The sequence below is a fragment of the Carettochelys insculpta genome, chromosome 3 (genome assembly GCF_033958435.1).
Source record: "Carettochelys insculpta isolate YL-2023 chromosome 3, ASM3395843v1, whole genome shotgun sequence".
NCBI lineage: Eukaryota > Metazoa > Chordata > Testudines > Carettochelyidae > Carettochelys > Carettochelys insculpta.
Genome location: NC_134139.1, coordinates 118,655,661 through 118,675,067, shown reverse-complemented (window position 1 = coordinate 118,675,067; position 19,407 = coordinate 118,655,661). Strand labels below are relative to the sequence as shown.

Sequence of the window (19,407 nt, the reverse complement as noted above, 5' to 3'; positions counted from 1 at the left end):
AAGGCTGTGTGAAGAAGAGGGACCATAGCAATCTGATACTGGGTTGCCTGCTGCAAATATTAAGCCTACTGGATGGCAGCACAAAAGGGGGAAACAGCAGAGAGGAGCGGAGAATTATTTGTATGTTGTGGTTGCTATGGGTGAGCTTGGTGCGATAGGTTGGGAAAATGCAAGCTGGCTCTCCTATCTCGCTCTCAATGGAATTTTTTCTAGGCTGCAATAAATCCCTGAGTCTGGAAGATGGTTTTATCCCCAACAGCCGTTTTACAGCATCGTCCTCTTGGGAAGAGGTCAGCGACACTGGGGAAAGTGTTCGGTGGTCTCCTGAAAAGGCCTGGTTTCAAGTACGAGGGCTTTCATGGGCTTCCAATCATAGCAGCCACCAGGAGTGGTTGGAAATAGACTTGGGAGAGAAAAAGAGAATAACGGGTAAGTTAAGCCCTGGAAATCAGCCATGTTATTTAGTAGTTAAGTTCTTCTTCCTGTGTCCCAGTGCATGCTCCAGTTTAGGTGTGTGTTTGTGTGCCTGTGCGTGTAATCTGAGACTTAAGGTAGTAGTGCCCAGTTGGATTGAACAGGTACAGTCCCTGTCTAACACCCCTTTCAGCAGTTCATTACTGTTGTGTGACCGATCTCCCTTCAGTTCCTTTTCTACTGTCTTGGCTAGGAATTGGAGCATTCTGCAGCACCTCAGAGCTTAGCTAGCGTATTATACCCTGGTTACTTCTAGTTTTATTAGTGTGTCAGCCCTTGTTTGTTTCTTTGTCCCTGTTCAAAAAAAGTTATAGTAAACTGAATTGTAGTGTGTATATATATATTTACGAAAACACAGGGATTGGGCATCTTCTCAGTAAATGTTCTCATGCTTGTAATGAAAGGATTTAAAGCTGGACCCTGCATTCTTAATATGTCCAAAATTCCCACTATTATGGGTAAATAGGAACACAGGTTTGGAGTGAACTGTCTTACATGCCTTCTGTCATATCAGTTATAAATGTTACGTTGTACATGCTTCACAGAGTATTCACATGGCCTGCAGCTGTGTCCTGATCAACCTGTACATGGCTTTTTAGTGTCTCTTTGTGGTGTACTGTCTCTATTAGTAAGCGAATAAATCTCTAAGCCTGGTCACTGAAATAAGGGTATGTTCTATTGAAAGCTCCTTCCATTGTCTAAAAAACGTAAATTACAGTCACTTGTATATGGGTAAAGACCCTCATGATGAGTTCTCATCTGAGAGCTCCATTGCCATTTTGGGGTCAGTAATCTTTTAAAATTCCATGAAATTTAAAACCCCATATATTTACCTAAAGAGAATTTTTTTCCCCCCAACTGTATCATTTAACTGTCATTTCAGATCTCTTCTTGCATTGGTGACAGAGTTCCCTTTAAATTACACCCTCCATGTATCAACACTGGTTGACAGTGTGGCCTGGTATTATTCTAGGATTCAAAGTATACCTGTCACAAAAAACAGGTTCTTTATTTAGGTTTATTTATTTATTTACTTAAGACCTTTCTAAGAATGTGAATTGCACATGGAAATTTTAAGCTTTAGTTAGAGAAATATAATTAAAACTCTAACAAAATCAGTGCTGTTTGCACCTCCCTTATCCAGCATGCTTGGGACCTGACAGGTCCTGAACAAGAGACTTGGCCAATGAGGGGGGATGTAGGGCTTCGGCAGGCAGAAAGCCCTGTGATCGGGGGCTGCTGCAGCCTCCCGCCCCAGCTCTGGCTCCCTGGGACTGCTATGAGGCTCTACCCAGCCCCTGCCCCCTGGTTGCCATGGGCAACTGGGGGCTCTGGCTCCCAGCCTGGGCAGCCTGCTATCCTTGGCTGTTGTGGGGCCGGTAGGAGCTCCTGGCTCTCAGCTTCCCTGCTGATGCCCCCCACTGGTTGCGCACTGCATTTTCATTTCCCCTTCTCTGCTGATGTGCGACCGGCAGAGGTTCTGGCTCCCAGCCCCATGTGGGCTCCTGCACCAGCCACTACTCTCTCATTTGGCAACATCTTGCTGGGCTATGAACGTTCCCGGACAAGAGAGCACCAGATTTCATAGGTGCAACCTGTACACTGATGAAGAAGAATAAGTACCGTAAAGTTGTTTCCTGCATTATGTACAATCTTATACTGTGCATAACTGTAATCTTTTGGAGACCATTAGGACCAAAGGTAGAAGAAACGGTGCAGCACCATATCAGAGGTGATTGCTGGGCCAGGCTTCCTGAGTGGCCGCCCATGTCATTATCCTGGTGTCCCAACGCAAGATGGATTTGACAACCCTTTCTGTGCCTTTTTTTCCATCCATCCACAAATATTTGGGACCATGCATGATCAAGTCTCAGACTCCTATTTATACTTGGTAATCTGGGAAGTCAGTTCTACATTCTGGCTGTTCACAAGTGGTATTCTGATTGACCATAAGTACATTTCCTACAGTTAACCAAATCATAAATGCAGTCCCTTTCCTAGTAGTTTTTGATATATTAGCATGGTTCAGTTTTTATTGCAGAAAAGTCCCTAAGACCATGGTGTCCAACATGCCAGCCACATGTGGCGATTTGGCCAGTTGAGTGTGACTGCTTGGCTTGAACAATAAATATATATTTTTCACAATAATGTGGCTAGTTCGCTGTAGTGGCTGCTGCTTTAGAACTGTTTGGAAACCACAGCCCTAACACGTTGCATATGTTCAGTTGTGGTTCATCCGTTTATTACACAATGCACTGCTAAACAATGCAGAGATACTTATGTTTTATAATCTTAGATCAAGCATGTGTCGTTTCATAACCTTGGTCAAGTACAGAACATTCATGCTAACTCATACCAGCTGCCAGCTTTTCATAGGCCACATTCTAAGCCCTTAATACTTAAAACCTATTGCGAAGCCTATTGTTGCTACATATATTCTGGTTCTCCTCCTTACTGTCACAGCTTCAATAACTTCCGTTGTGCTTATGAACATGCTTAGCAGATGGATGTATATTTTGCCCCAGACCATAGATCTTCTAAAATCAGGTCAGAGATCCACAACAGATGCTATGAAATTCACAACGTAAAACTGATTTTTTTTCCCCCAACAAATTGCCTTTTTTTTTTTTTAAACTCCAAACTTAGTTTTGAGAGGTGAATGAATACATTTTTTAGACAGCACTATACCTTTTATTTTTTAACACATTTCCTTTTTGTAGTAGCATATGAAAATGTTCCCTTTAAAAAAGAAACTAACACATTTTTTTTTTTTACAAGGGATTAGGACTACAGGCTCCACCACGCTGAAGTTTAACTTTTATGTAAAGACATTTATTATGAACTATAAAAATAACAACTCAAAATGGAGAACTTACAAAGGGATCCTAAGCAATGAAGAAAAGGTAAAAGGAAGTGAAACGGGGACAGGGGATGCGAACACAAAAGAAAAAGAAAATCTCTAAAAATGCTTTGGTATTGAAGGAAAGATTTTCATTGCCATGAAAGATTAGGGACTTGCCTTGACTTGGACAAACTTGTTCTTAGTAATTGTGTCAGTGTAATTTACCAGTGCAGTATGCCTAGGAGGTTATGTACACACATGGCTTACCCCCAATTCAGCAAAGGTGTTCTTTCAACTTGTATAGTTAAAGTGGTGCAAAAAGACACCGTGGCCCCTTTTTGTGTTACCTTAAGGAATCAGTAAACCAAAAGTTATACTCTTACGCCAAAATAAAAGTTTAGGTAGGAGTTTGCGCAAAACAGTGGAGGTGTGTCATGGAAGCAAGGCTTACAGTGGAGGGCTGCACTTACGCAGCTATATTGAATTTCCTTGTTCATCTACTCTGAACAAATCCCAAGACCCTGATTGCGAATGTACTTGTTGTTGTCAGTCATACATGTTGGAGTTCACCAGGCTGCTGCACCAGGTCCTAACCGATCATCGGTTCTCCCTATAAGCCAAAATCTTGCTCTAGGGGGATCTTTATAGACCCTGAATATCAGAACTGAGAAAGTGGGTTCTTGTTACCCTCGTGCTTCCTGTAGTTTAAATTCTATGTGCAGCCTAAATTTTTCACCACTGTGGATTTCCTCAGGATTTTCAATATCCTACAAACTCAGTTTTTTCCTGAAGTGAAAAACAGGAATGGTTCTGAACTCTGCAAACTACATATTTGAAAGTTTACGGGTTTGCACTGTTCCACAGCAATAAGTCTTAGGTTTTAAAACTTGATCTGTTTGTTTTTAAAATTCTACTTCAGTCAAAGTTTCGTAGGAGTAAACATCCAACTGGAGCTGTGTTACTCCCTCGTTTTAAAAATCTCAGGCAAAACTGTCACACAAGCTTAATCGGAATTAATTCAGCCCAAGTCTTCACGTTTATACATGCTTCATTTAAATTAATTGAGAAGTCCACTTGTAGAACAGGCTGATGTACCGGAGAGGTTGACTATGTTCTCTGCACCGTACACCAACACAAACAGCTACTCTTTGAGTACTGTGCTAAGGAGTGCTCCCCTCTAGGCGTGCTTGTCCCTGCACTGCTGGTTGGGGAACTTGAGTAGAAGCGTCAGTGGGGGCTGCATATGCACATCTCTCCTCGGAACTGTGCCATGTGAGTAGCCGTGAATGTGACTTAACAGCTAAAAATTCTCTCTTTAGCTGGGGCAGCTGACTAGGAACTGAGGCTAGTTAATTAGCAGATAGTTAACTCACCTTTTGCATTTGAAAATCTTCAGCTGTTCGAAACCTTTTAGCTTTCTTCTCGTTAGTTTTTGTGTTGCCCACAGTGTGGGGGAGCCCTGGGGAGAAAGGTGGGCCCAGCTCTCTGGGCTTCAAGAAGTGTTGCACTTGCAGGTCGGCAATCCCAGGAATGGATGAACACTTGGATGTGACCTTCATGGAGGCAGTGAGTGGCACTGCAACAGAAGCATGCCTTCTACCAGCAGCTCCAACCAACCTCCTGCAAGGCCAGACACTCCGAAGTGCCAGCCCTCTAAGGGCGGGTACTGCTAGGAAATGACAGAGTGGAGCACCCCATAGGCTCTATTCAAAGTTACCCCTTGCAGTAATGATGGTCCTTAAAGATATATGTCCCTTTGGGTGTTCCACTACTTGCCTTCCTCCCCTCTACTTCAGAGTTCTTGCTGACTTTGCAATAGAGAAGGAACTGAGGTGGCTAGACAGCACGTGTGTGCTGAATGGACACTCACTGTTTTCCTATCAGCAGTGCAGTAATGCAGGCATCTACAGCACCCCTACGGACATATCTCAAAGAACCATCATTACGGCACAAGGTGAGTAACTTCTTTTTGGTCACTCATTTAGATTTTGCTGAAGAAAAGTGGTAGTTTTACCAAACATTTTTCGTGATTTGCTTTCAGTGAAAAGTTTTATTTTGGACTTTCATGTAGGAGGCATTGCTGATTCAAACAGTACAAAGTTATGTGGGGGTTGCGTTTCTGCAACCCCCATGTAACTTGAATTTTTGTGCAAGTCCAGGGGAGATGGGAACCAGGCTCCTGCCTGGTTCCCAGCTCTCCTGAGCTCTTAGGAGCCAGGAAACTGACCAGCCCATCAAGGCCTGGTTCCTGTCTCCTTGCCCTTCTCCAAGGAGCCAGGAAACTGACCAGCTGAGTCCTGCAAGCAGCAGGGAGTTGCGAATCAGGCAGAAGCCTGGCTTCCAGCTCCCCTCTGCTTGCAGAGCTGGGAAAATGAGCAGGGCAGCAGCCTTTAGTCAGTTTCGTAGCTCCAAAGAGTGGAACTCCTCTCCATTGGCTGGAGCCAGTAAACTGACCAAAGGCTGCCCTGCTCAGTTTCCTGGCTCTGCAAGCGGAGGGGACCCAGGAGTGAGGCTGCTGCCTGGTTCCCAGCTCCCCACCGCTGAGGGGACAGAGAAGCTGCTCCTGTGTGGAGCAGCAAGAGTCAGGTTGCTCTCCCTGACAGGAGGAGCGGTTGCATTAACCCAAGATGTATCTCAAGGGTTTACTGTAGTATGCATTAGCATAATGCTGATTGTAAAACTAAAATGGCGAGTCTTATCGCTTTGTCCTAGCCAAGTTAAGTGCAAAATGTGAACTTTAGCAAAAACTTTTTTTTTTTTAAATGTAACTTCTAATAAGCCTAAAGTTACCACACAGTTTTAGATATTTTTGAATGAGGTGTAGGTGGTTGACAAATTTAAGTGCTGTATTTTCAGGACTTCGTTAAAAATTCAGAACAGTTAAAGAGTTTGTGCTTTGAATTGCAGGTATTCCAAGGCAACACTGATTATGGGGACATAGTACGTAATAATTTTATGCCTCCTATAGTGGCCCGGTATGTGCGGATCATTCCACAGACCTGGCACCAAAGAATAGCACTGAAGGTGGAGCTGATTGGTTGTCGAATCATGCAAGGTAAGAGGGGATGCAGTATTTCTCAGAGCCCAGTGAAGAATGGATTCTCAAAACCCACCCACTACTACATCTCAGTTGTTTCTCCTTTTTCAGCTAACAACTCATTTACTTACCCAATGTGGCAAAGACCAAGTCAGAGCACAGGTATGGAGGTTGGAAAAGAAGACAGGACCATCACAGAACCTATCCCGTCAGAAGAAACTAGCTTAGGTAACAGCAAAACATACAGTCTCTCTAAAATGTGCCATCTTTGTTAGATGTGTACTTCCCGTTCTACCCAGCATTTGCAAGGTCAAATGGTTACTGTCTCATCACTTTTCTATAATGGTTATCTGAAAATGGGAGGGCCTAGAAAGTCCTTTGCTGGTTTATGAAGGATTTAAAAAACTTGAATTTAATTTAATTTAATTTTTAAATAAACTTAAATATTGGGTATCACCTTTCCTATTTTGTCTCCTTTGCGGTCTCAGAAAAGTAGATTGATGTCTTGCTCAGACCTTTGAAGAGAGTGATGTTTTTTTTTGTTTGTTTTTTAAATAAATACTTTTCTTTCCAATATTTTTCGGATGTTTAGAGAGTAACAAAAACCAACCCTAAACTCTTAAATAGCCTGAATAAAAATAATTTCCTCTGTCAGTTAACTTTCCTTCCTTCTGGGTGATATCCTAAATCTACCAATTTTGTAGTTGTCCCTAGAGTTTTTGAGGAAAAGTTGAGTAGACAAGACATGAAATTTCTAAAATCAAAGGAAAATAACCACAAAAACACTTGAAAGACAATTTTCAGGTTCTTATTTATGTGCATCATAGACCAGTGAGGTGGGCATAATTTCTTTCTAATTCGCACGTTGATTATTGCCCTACGCTGTCCAGAAACATAGGCGTGACTGGTTTCCATAATGAAATAAAACCCACTTGTTTTTTACCACAGTAGTTTTGTGAACAATAAGCTGCTAGACACCATAACATAACTGAGTTTCCAGTTCTCTATTCTCTCTCTCTCTCTCTCTCTCTCTCTCACACACACACACACACACACACACACACACACACACACACACACACACACACACACACACACACACACACACACACACACACACACACACACACACACACCTACCCCTACCTTGCCTCTCCCCCTCCTAACCCCCTGCCCTCCCAACGCAGGTTAGTGCTGTACAAAAATGTATTTCCAAACAAAATAATTATAAATGAGCTCAATGGCTCTAAAGATGAACCAGAGCAGTACATCTTTCCTTCCTCGAATTATGAATAGAAGTCAAAGTGGGTGCTTGGAACTGAGCACAATACCTTTCGCACTAACCCAAGTGAAAACCACCTCTGCTGCTATTCCTTTAAGCCCAAAGATTGACTGAGGTAGGTGCCCTGTGGGGGAAAAGTAGCACGTGATCATGTAATTCAAGGCTATGCCATACTATATACACTTAAGGGGGCCAAAATAAGATTGCATAGGTAAGCTTTAATTGTGGCCTTACCTAAGCATTTGATATGGTCTCTCATGATATTCTTATCAAAAAGACTAGGCATGTACAATTTAGATGAGACCATTATAAGGTGGGTGCATAACTGGCTGGATAACCGTACCCAGAGAGTAGTTCTTAATGGTTCTCAATCCTGTTGGAAAAGTATAAAAAGTGGGGTTCCGCAGGGGTCTCTGTTAGGACCGGTTCTGTTCAATGTCTTCATCAACGATTTAGATATTGGCATAGAAAGTACACTTATTAAGTTTGCAGATGATACCAAGTTGGAGGGGCTGCAACTACTTTGGAGGATAGGGTCATAATTCAAAATGATCTGGATAAATTGGAGAAATGGTCTGAGGTAAACAGGATGAAGTTTAATATGGACAAATGCAAAGTGCTCCACTTGGGAAGGAACAATCAGTTTTACACATACAGAATGGGGAGAGACTGTCTAGGAATGACTACAGCAGAAAGGGATCTAGGGATTACAGTGGACCACAAGCTAAATATGAGTCAACAGTGTGACGCTGTTGCAGAAAAAGCAAACAGGATTCTGGGATGCATTAACAGGTGTGTTGTGAACAAGACACGAGAAGTCATTCTTCCGCTCTACTGTGCGCCGGTTAGGCCTCAGCTGGAGTATTGTGTCCAGTTCTGGGCACCGCAGTTCAAGAAAGTTGTGGAGAAATTAGAGAGGGTCCAGAAAAGAGCACCAAGAATGATTAAAGGTCTGGAGAACGTGACCTATGAAGAAAGGTTGAAAGAATTGGGCTTGTTTAGTTTGGAAAAGAGAAGATTGAGGGGAGACATGATAGTGGTTTTTGGGTATCTAAAAGGGAGTCATAAGGAGGAAGGAAAAAACTTGTTCTTGGTCTCTGAGGATAGAACAAGAGGCAACAGGCTTAAACTGCAGTAAGGGAGGTTTAGGTTGTACATTAGGAAAAAGTTCCTAAATGTCAGGGTGGTCAAACAGTGGAATAAATTGCCAAGGGAGGTTGTGGAATCTCCATGGCTGGAGATATTTAAGAACAGGTTAGATAGACATCTATCAGGGATGGTTTAGACAGTACTTGGTCGTGCCATTGGGGCAGGGGGCTGGACTTGATGGCCTCTCGAGGTCCCTTCCAGTCCTTGTGTTCTATGATTCTAATGTTTGTGTGCTTAATTTTGCAACCTTAATGGTCTTTGGAAATAGACATGTGCAATTTCAGAGTTGTTTCTTAGTTTTTTCAAAAAGCAGACTGAACAAAGGAAGTCCTCTCGTGTCTGCTTGTTGATACCATGTAGATCATCAGCAGGGTTGGAACTTGGGTTTTCAAGATATTCAGTGACAGCAGAGGGTAGAGAGACTTGGGAATCCCCTTCAACCTCTCCCTGACCTGTCTTTTCCTCACCCCGTGTCCCTTTTCCAGTCCTATTCTCTGTCTGTCTAGCTCCAGTTTGTACTTCTGCAGGTTTTTCATCCCTGTCATCTTGCTCAGCTAGTTGTAGCCTGCCCTTCCAGGCTTCTGCTCCTCTCCTGCAGTTAACAAACAATTGAGAATAGGGTCTTTGTAATAGACAGTGTCAGTACTACCTATTAAGGTTGCCTACCAACCCAGGAAGAAAAAATTTACCTCTAGAAGGATGTAGACAGATATAGAGCAACACAAAGACCGAAAAACATGTGTTTAGATCCTTTGGGGATCAATAAAGCTGCACCTATTTATCTCAAATCCAAACTTGTCCCATTGTCTCCTGCAGTGTTCCACCTACAGTCTTATGTGTTCCTAGATCAAGATTTTTACTCTATACTCATATTCAGTATATTTTCCGAAAAAAAAAATGTACCTAGCTCTGGAAAACTGTAGCCTTGTTACCATTGTGTTTTTCCTTGCAGGGTTAAAACTTACAGCTATAGTTGTCCCAGTCCTAGTTGGGCTGTGTCTGTTCCTGCTTTCTGGGATTTGTATCTATACAGCCATACAAAAGTAAGAGGTTTTATTTTTCATCATACAAATGTAAACCGCTGTAGTGGCATAGATCAGTGCTCAGCAACCTTTATCACCTCATGACGCACTTCAGCACTCGTTATATATTGAGTGTGCTGTGAAATTATATATAACCCAGTCCTCTCCCCCTCCTCCAGAAGCAGGCACCCCCAGCCCCCCTCACCTCTAACCCTAAGACAGTGACTCACCAGAGCTGCCACCGCTGCTGCAGCCACCCCAGAGCTGCTGCTACCACCATTGCCATGTTCTTCTACTAAGCAGTAGGGCGTGTGCACACAGCGGTGGACAGCGCTCACGGCTCTGTGGCACCCTAAGCGCCATTTCACAGCTTACCAATGTCCCCCTGCACACCAGTTGAGGAGCGCTGGCATGGATAACACTTGCACACCAGCGCTTCTGCATCGGTTGGAACTTAAAATGGTTCGTTGATGGAAAACCTTTTTTAAAACTAGAATCTCTGTGATTTGGTACATTGTATTTGGCTGCGGGATGTTAAAGAAACGCAGAGGAGGTGTGCGATAGCACCCTTCATGACAGCTCAGCTTCCTAGGTACAGGATTGATTAATCTGCCTCAGACCTGCCTACCCCCATTTACTGGCTGTGTCTACATTACGGTCCCCTTTGTAAAGGGGAATGCAAATGAAGAGCCGATTTACAGATTTTGTGCTTCATGTGCATAGTATCACGTGACCTCAATTCCAAAGGAAGCAGCAGTGTAGATGGGGTTCTTTCAAACAAAACCCCCATTTTCGAAAGAACCCTTCTCCCTGGAAAAAATTAGGAATCAAGGTGCTTTCCAAAATGGGTTTATTTCAAAAGAACCCTGTGTACACTGCTGTTTTGGTTTCAAACGCAGTCTCTTTTGGAAGCGAGGTTGTGCTATGCAAATGAAGCACAAGATTTGTAAATCAGCACTTCATTTGCATTTTTAATTTGCCTCATTTGCATTCCCCTTTCAAAAGAGGAATGTAGCCTCGATGCAGCCACTGACTTGTAACTGAGAGTAGACTGGTGTAACTTGTACATCTAGGAACCAAAGGGAAGTAGAGCAGAAGCTATTTTAATTGTTATCTTTCCACCTTTTATTGGTGGTGGTGCTACAAGCAGCTCTGCTGGTTCTTTGATATGTAAATTAGATCAGCATTGGCTGGGTGGGCCAAATTCAGAGGTGTTATGCAAGGGGTTGTACAGAACATGTGTTGGGAAGTAAATGTAAGCAGCTGTCACATGCATTGAAAGGGTTAGGAGAAGGTTAATTTCATCAGCTTAGACTCCCCCAGACATCTCTTAATTTGAATTCTGCTATGCGGATATGAATGTTCCTATCATCTAATGAAGGTTTGGGGATGGAGACAATATTCCTGTGACATCACATCCTATGAAAAGGGCTTAAATTGCCTCAGAATCCAATACCAATATAGGGTTTCTAATAGCTGTGCAAAGAATTCAGAATAGTAGTCCTAACACAGCCAAGAAGATAACATTTGAGCTGGCACACAGGGATGTAAACAAACCAAATGAACTGCTTAGAGATGACTATTTTCCAATGCCTTTTGCCAGCTCAGGAGCTTGGGAGGGGGACAAATGTAACAAGATTCAGCATTCATGTCCCCTGCTGTAAAAAGTGGTAGGTTTGTTTTTTTTTAAAGGGGATGTGTGTTGGAGGGGTGACTTTTATCACTTAGTTCTCTGCACTGAAGCTAAAGCATGAATGTGAAGTGCTGGGAGGGATAAATCCTTACAAATATATTGCTGTCTTACAGGCGGGAGACAAAAGGAGATGCTTATGGCTCACATGATGCACAAAACACAGGTAAGTGAGGACTGATGTTCTCTTTTCTGTGGGTTAATGGGAAAAATCAGACACCTGAGCATCAGTTGTCATTTCCCCTTCATTTCAATTCATGGTATCCCAACGGGGTTAGGGCAAATGGGACCACTGCTAGTACTACCTGAAAATAGCAGCCATAGAAATACAGTGATATGGCTTCCACAACATATCAGCAGTTGAAAGACACTGTGTCACAAACTTTGAGAGAGTAAGTAACACTTTTTGTCTGCTGACTAGGCTGTCTAGGGTGGGTTTCGCTGAGGCTAGGAAATCTGAGTTCAGCTGGATTTAGTTCCTCTCTAGTGGAGCGCACTCTGCCTCTGATAGTGAGATGGGAAAAACATTGGTCTGAAACAGAAAAAAGTAAAAAGTCACAGCTCCAAAGAAACCTTGAAATAAACCAGTGCGTAGTGCTCCTTTCTCAACAGGTGCTAAAGGGTCATACTTCTCCCGGGGGGGAAGGGGGCGAGTCCAAGTGCAAAGTCTCCAGCCTGAGCCTTAATATCTACACTGCACGTTTCTAACCCCAGGTCCGAGCCTGGTCAGCTGCAAGCGTTTCATTGCAACCTAGACCTACCTGAAGTGTTCACATGGGCCCAGCAGCTGTTTTCTTTGTGCACTTTAAGTTACTCCTGTTTCAAAGCCATGCAATCCAGAGGGTACTTGTTACAGCACAGCAGCAAGTTCTCATGAAGACTTAGTTCACAACAAGCTGGGGTGTAAATCTGTCCTGCACTAGCCTGTTGTGCACCAAGTGTTTATGTGAATAAGTCTTCCATGGTTTTTGCTTTTGCTTATTTCTTGTAGGTTGTTGGAAACAGATCAAGCAGCCCTTTGTCAGACATCAGTCAACTGAATTTACCATCAGCTATAACAATGAGAAGGAGACGCCACAAAAGCTGGATCTGGTCACAAGTGACATGGCAGGTAACAGTTACCTCTTTTGAGATGCATTCACTTTCTTCTGGATATATGGTACATAATGAAGAAAGGGTGGGAAAATACTGTCTGAGCAACTCTCTGACTGCATCAAGAGAATAAGGCTGTGAGGCAGGACCCAGAAACTGATGTACTTACTTCTTGGGCACTGAATTAGTGAAACAGGAATATACCAGAAGGAAAACATAGGAAGTTTTCTTAACTTTTTTTTTTGTTTAATTGAAAACTTCCTTCCATCATGTCAAGAGAGATTTGTTTTCTCCTTGCGAGATTGTATTAGTTTGTGACACAATACAAAACTGACTAGCCGAGACTAGGTTGCCATTGCTGATTGGGGTTTTCTTCTTCTCTAGTCATCTTTGTATTTACTGCCTTGGTTGCTTCTTCAGCAAAGTTGAGTGACTCATGTAAAGAATTGGTTTGTCCAGCAGCGTGAGATGTAGCGTAATGTCCAACTAGAGATCATATTGAGACCACTGTTCATCTTATTTAATGCCTGATATACTTTGGAAGCCCGGCGCCCTGAAATTAAAAAAGATGCATTAATTCTCTGTGTTACCTTGACTCCAGCTCATTGTTTGAGCAGAGCAAATTCCAGCCATCAGTCCCTGTTTGCATACGAAGAGGACTCCTCAAAATCACCTCTCATCTCTGCCTGTATTTTTCTCTGCTGGGAAAGGTTAGTTTTATGGGATCAGTCAGTACTGCAGCGATCTTCCCTGCAAGACTAAACTTATTCCTAGCATGCCAGAGTTCCAGCTTTCCTTTGACATGAGTCATCAGAGAAATGCAGTGAAGACCAAATTAAGATATATCCACATTTGTTTAATAAAAAATTAAACCATAGTCACAGTTTAATTTTAATTCCATATGAAACACATGACTGTGCTTGCATTAACAGGATGGTCTATTTAAAAAAAATGTTTGAGGGGATGAATGGATCCACAATTCTTGCCTAATGGCCACTTTTTTTTTTTCCAGGCTCTCATGCCTTGGTGATAAATATTGCAAAACCCTGGTAATTTACAGGCAGTGTTTTGAGGTTTGGAATTTTGTGTGTACTGGTCTTAAAAGCAAAGGGTAAAGCTGAAAAAAGATGAGAAAAACCCAGAAATGTGTGCTGAAGGCAGTGCACTAACCAGGTTGGAAAGTATTCACTTTTGAACTATATTAAGGATTTTATAAAACATACTTCTAATTTGTTAGTCTCTACAGAAGGTCCAGAATGGATCAGGCTACTCCATTGCATTCTATTCGGAGTTCCATAGCATTAATGGTGGGAATGATTTCAGAGAATGACTTGTTGCTTATTTAGTAGAATAGTTTAAGTACTGCACATACAAAGACACACCAGGCCCTGTCCAAAGAGCTTGCACTGCAATTGGAGATGTGCAACAGGAAGCGGCAGAGAATTTTACCCAAATGCAGAAGGCTGAACCGTCTTCATGTCTCAAACAAAGAGCAAAATCAAAACAAAACTGAACTGAACTTTCTAAAATGTGGCTGTCTCTGAGTGCTGTTTAACCAAGCTTCTTCCTCCTGTCCCCTCAGATCTAGGAGGCCTGTCCAATAATCTCCTTCCTTGCCATTCTCACTCTTCACTTACCTCCAGCTAACACGTTTCACACGTTCCATGTTAAACTTGCCCTGTTTGACTCCAGAACCTTCGTTCTTGGTGGTTGTCCCATTCAGCTTTCTTCTTCTGCTCGCCATTTGACTGGCGTTAAAAGTCCTTGTTAGAAACAGTTCAGAGGCCTGGAGATGCCTGAAGAATGGCTAACCATCACTCATGTTCCCAGTTCCTGCGTTACTATCAGATTTGCACCCCACAGGGCAAGGGGGAAAGTTAGAACTTGGTTGTGCAAAGGAAAGCCCCAGCCATTAACCCTAAATGGCCAGAATCTCCAGGAGGGTTCAGTCATGGTTGTGGTATACCAAAGAGCAGCATAAATGTACGATTGCAATGGGTTTGTTCTTGTTACTCACTTTGACTGCTGAAACAAATGGGTGCTGCTACCAAAAGCTGGAGAATTGTACCATGTACTGAATGTTTGGAAAGAACCGTGTAATGTGTTGACATTGATGTATAAGGATGCATTGTATGTTGAAGGAATTTTTAATTCTGAAATGTCACCGTTGTTCCTTGTAAGTAGTCTTACAACCTCTCACGTGAGAAGAAACATTTCAAACCTATTGTGTGGTATGGAAGGGGAAACTGAGGCACACAACCAGGTTGGTTGTGTGGCTAAATGCCAAGGGTGGAAAGCATTTGTACCTTCATTTACTAGACAGTGACTGAATTCCAGACATTTGCTGGAGCAGCTGTATGGACTGGTGAGCAAATGGGGCAGGAGCCCAGACCAGAGAGGAACTGTTTGATCGTCTGGTGCTGGAACAGCTATATGGGCTCTGCCTGCCCAACTTGAGAACATGGCTGAGGGACCAGAGGCCAAAGCAGGGAGACTAACCAACCTGAGGCAACCAATGGGACTTGCCTGGCTGCATCAAATGAGAGGGGCGAATGCCAAGCTCCTTACATGAAGCCTCCCCCTGCAGGATTATGACATGGAGGTGGTACATGTCAAGGGGAGCACCAAGGATATAACCAATGCCCTATCAGCTGGTGACCTAGGGAAGTTTGGGGCCCTCCCAGCGTGAGTGACCCTGTTCAGTTTGGTGTGGAAGTGGGGAGAGATGTGATATAGTGGGGTGTGTGTGTGTGTGTGTGTGTGTGTGCTTCACAGAAGGCGTGGGGCTCCTGCTGAGGGTAACCTAGGTAACCAGGTGGCACCTCTGTACTGCAGACAAAGGGGGAGGTGAAGCCAGAGGGGGTTGAACTGGAACTGGGAGTTGGAAAGTGAGTCTGGGGGAGAGAGAGAGACAAGGGAGGGGGCAAGGTCACGGCTCTGGGGGCCCCTCGGGGCCTTCTCTCCCCAACCTGGATTGGACTGGCTGTCTCTGCCTGCTGTACTGACTCCTCGGTGCAGTGCTGTGCCCTGTTGGCTAATAAACCTGCTGTTGTCCTGCTGAGCGAGAGTCGCTCCTTCCTGCAGATGGGGTGCAGAGCTTGGGGACCCCGAGCCCCATTCACGAGAGAACATCTCACATATGTGAAATTCCTATCAACTTAGGTGTGACCAGGGAACTTGCATCATTGAGGAGCCCATATCTTGCCGACACTTCTCTTTTATCCTTTCTCTAGAGCCATAACGACCTCTGACAAATTATGATCTAGTCACTGAATGAAGGAGGTTGGCAGGAACTGAGATTTCTTACATTCCTAATGAGAATTCCTATCAATATAGCAACTGGATCACTTAAAGTAACAGGAGGCAATTTATTTATGGTGGAATCAAATGAGCCAATAGTCTGCATATTTACTGAGCTTTTAATGTTTCTTCCTAGACTATCAGCAGCCTCTCATGATTGGAGCTGGGATGGTAACAAGAAAAGGATCCACATTCAGGCCAATGGATGCAGAGGCTGAGGAGAAGAAAGATACTGCAGAGATCGAGAACCACTATCACTGCCCGCACCGAGCTAGCCGTCATGAATATGCTCTGCCATTGACCAATCAGGAGCCAGAATATGCCACCCCTATTATAGAGAGACACGTAGGAAAAGACAACACTTTCCCTGCCGAGAATGACTACAATGTACCCGTGATTTCTTCAGCTCCTAAACACTCCCTTTCTGCTGGCAGTTTCAGTAATTCGTGCAGGACCAATGTCAGGAATGGGAACTATCAAACGCCACAGAGTCTAACAAACTATGATAAACCTAAAGTTAACAGTGTTTTGACCTCTGTGGACTACAGTACTGACTATCAGAAACCACAGACTAATTCACTGGTGAATGAGGGTTATTCAACACCCAGGGACTGTCTAAACTCATCAAACCAGACAGCTGTGACAGCACTCCTGTGATGTGCTGAGTTGAGAGAGTTGCTGCTGTAGTGAACAATGTTTCTATATAGCTACTGGATGAAATGCATTATAGATAGGGCCCTACCAAATTCATAGCCGTGAAAAATGCATCATAGACCATAGAATCTGGTCTGTCCCCATTTAATCTGGTCTTTAGTGTGCTTTACAGCCGCACCAACAGAGCCAAGACAATTCCCTTGCCCCCACTGTGAACACCCATGCCGTTCGAAGCTTGGACTCCTCAGCCACATGCGAGTCCACAACTGACGAGCCTGTGCAAGCTCAAGACATCATCATCGGACACGACTGACTACCTACTACTACTACTACTACTACTACTACTACTACTACTACTACTACTACTACCACCCTATACCATACAGATTTCCTGGAGGTGGCTCGCCTTTCTCAAATTGAAGAGCCTGAATAATAGGGAACTGTATGGAAGTTGCAGGGTTATTTTAGGGGGTTGTGGTATTGTCACACTTCTGTGCTACCTTCAGAGCTGGATTACCTGAGAGCCAGCAGCTGTCTGCCAGGAACCCAGCTGTAAACGGAGCATCCTGGCGGCAGCAATGTAGAAGGGAAGGGTGGTGATGTTATAACTATGCCACTCTTACTTCTGAAGGCAGCAGGGCAGAAATTGGTAGACAAAGAATGGGGGCTGCTGACACAGGGACACGCTCTACAGTCAGCACAGAAACGAGGGTGGTGATATAGTAAATACCATCCCATCCTTCCTTCTGCGCTGCTGCTGGTGTCTGTGGCTCTGCCTTCAGAGCTGGGCTCCCAACCAGCATTTGCTGGTGTCCAGCTGCCAAGGCAGCATTTCTACTAGCAGCAATGCAGAAGTAAGGGTAGCAGTACCACAGACTTTCTCACTTCCCTCCTCTCACCCTCCCTCTGCCCCCTTACAACTCCTTTCCGGGTCAGGCTCTTTTCATTATTTAAATCAGAAATTTCAGTTTTGGAACTGTGATTTATTATTTTTAAAAATGATGTTGGGTGTGAAATTGACGAGAATGGACTGAATTTGGCAGAGCCCTACTTTGAAGAGATTCCACTCTTGCATCAAGAAGACAAACTCAGCCTGGGTATGTGATATTGCAGTTCTGTTGTGTTCTGACACTTGAAGACCAGAGTACACTGATTATCACTGACTATAGCAAGACAGAGCTCTCAGTGACAACTCTACTTTCAGTAACTGATTTGTAATATGTGCAATTTGTACATAGTTTCTATTTAAAGATGAAAAGGAAACTAAGTTTCTTAAACATACAAAACAAAAGGTTAGGGGAAAACAGCTGTTGCAGAAGTTCCTGTACAAAAAATCTTTATGCTCATCTGAAATTTATCTTCTCTTGTTAGCACTCTTAACCTATATTCTTCTATATCTGTGGTGGTGGTTCATTCCCTTTTCCAAACACAGAACTCTAAAACTGCTTATTTCATATAATCATGGAACAGTGGAAGAAATAAAACTACTTGAAGCATAAATAACGCACAAAAGTTGGATGAGCAGGGTGGTGTGATTCTCAAGCCAAACTTAGCAGCTGCTTGTTTAGTAACAGGCTTTACATGCTTAGATGTAATTTAATTAGAATGCAAGATGAGTCATGTTCAAAGACAAATGGGAAAGTGCTTAGACCAAGATGGGTTTAAACGAGTGTTTTTCCTTGTGGTGATCCCTGTAACACTATCTCTTGTTTTGGACTGTATGGAATCTATATGAGGGAATCTGGCTTTCCGAGAAGCATCCAGGGAGTCAAAATGTGAACAAGGACAATTTAGAGGCAGAATAAGTTTGAAAAATTTTTCATTGAACTCTTGGGTTATTTTTCTCTTTAGAATTTTGTCCCTTCCACCTGTAGTAGTTACAGACCACACAATGTAATGTGTATGTGGTTTGCTGTGACATTTTAAGTTGCTGGTGATCACAACAACAAAATTTGTTTTCAAAATAGTTTCTCTTTTGCTGGGAAGTTGTCTGGAATCTTGTGTAGGGAACTATACTAGCAGTGCATTGTGCAAGAAGATCTACTGTCGCTGGGAGGAAGAATGATCTTCGGTAGCAGGCACAGAGCTGACAGCCAGCCCACAGATAAGTGATTTGTTCAAGGACTGTTTACAAAACAATTAATTTAGCCTCACTACGCCATTGCTGCTCAATATTTCCATTTTAGGCATGGGGAAACTAAAGATCCTGATAACAAAACTCTGAATGTAAGTGCTTTCATATCCTTGGGTGGAGGATGCCGTAAAGTACATAGTATTACTTTGAGACTGTGCCATCATTGGTCCCATACAGGCTCTCGATCAGTTTCCTGTGCTTGTTTCACAGTGCATGTGCTGTGGACTGTAATAGCGCTGTGATCTGCTGGTGCTAAACTAAAATGTGGGGAGAGTGTGTGTCTGTTCGATTTCTGTGAAATGTGTGAACTGCTTCAGGTCCTGAAGTAAAACTGCAGCAGCTGTTTGCTACACCACGTTGGGTGGTACTGTTTACTTTCTGTTGTTTACATACATGTGTAAATAAAGGACACCAACCTTTGTAACTGTATCAGGCAGGACTGGCGTCTCACTCTCCTTCATCATCACTTCACACCCACAGTGTTGCATATCTTGCAGGAAGAGAAATACGATGAACATCCAGAAATAGGTGTTCCTGACTATGTGCAAAACTAACAGTTGTGTTGCTGCTGCTGCTGCTTACATTTCCAGTGTGACTTTACAGACCTCATTTATTCTGTTTGGCCCAAAACTTTGGGGGTTGGGGGAGAGAGCTAAGACTAAACTCCCTGCTGGATTTCTATAGACATAAGGGGTGAGAATCAAGGTCCCCTCTAATCTTTTCTGTCCAGA

The 19,407-nt window shown here is 43.3% G+C and overlaps 1 protein-coding gene across 4 annotated transcripts in view; it reads left to right on the top strand.

Annotated features, from left to right (window-relative positions):
• DCBLD1 (discoidin, CUB and LCCL domain containing 1) overlaps positions 1–19,105 on the top strand; it is a 48,883-nt gene extending 29,778 nt beyond the window's left edge. For 3 of the 4 annotated variants that reach the window (XM_074988800.1, XM_074988799.1, XM_074988802.1), the window contains 8 exons: positions 214–429; positions 3,253–3,377; positions 6,224–6,371; positions 6,465–6,581; positions 9,737–9,827; positions 11,613–11,662; positions 12,488–12,607; positions 16,025–19,105. In XM_074988800.1, the coding sequence (XP_074844901.1) occupies positions 214–429; positions 3,253–3,377; positions 6,224–6,371; positions 6,465–6,581; positions 9,737–9,827; positions 11,613–11,662; positions 12,488–12,607; positions 16,025–16,545 (1,388 nt within the window). In that variant the 3' untranslated portion in view covers positions 16,546–19,105. The remainder of the gene's footprint in view (positions 1–213; positions 430–3,252; positions 3,378–6,223; positions 6,372–6,464; positions 6,582–9,736; positions 9,828–11,612; positions 11,663–12,487; positions 12,608–16,024) is intronic. The other variant, XM_074988801.1, reaches the window with a different exon arrangement.
• The last annotated feature ends 302 nt before the right edge of the window (positions 19,106–19,407 follow it).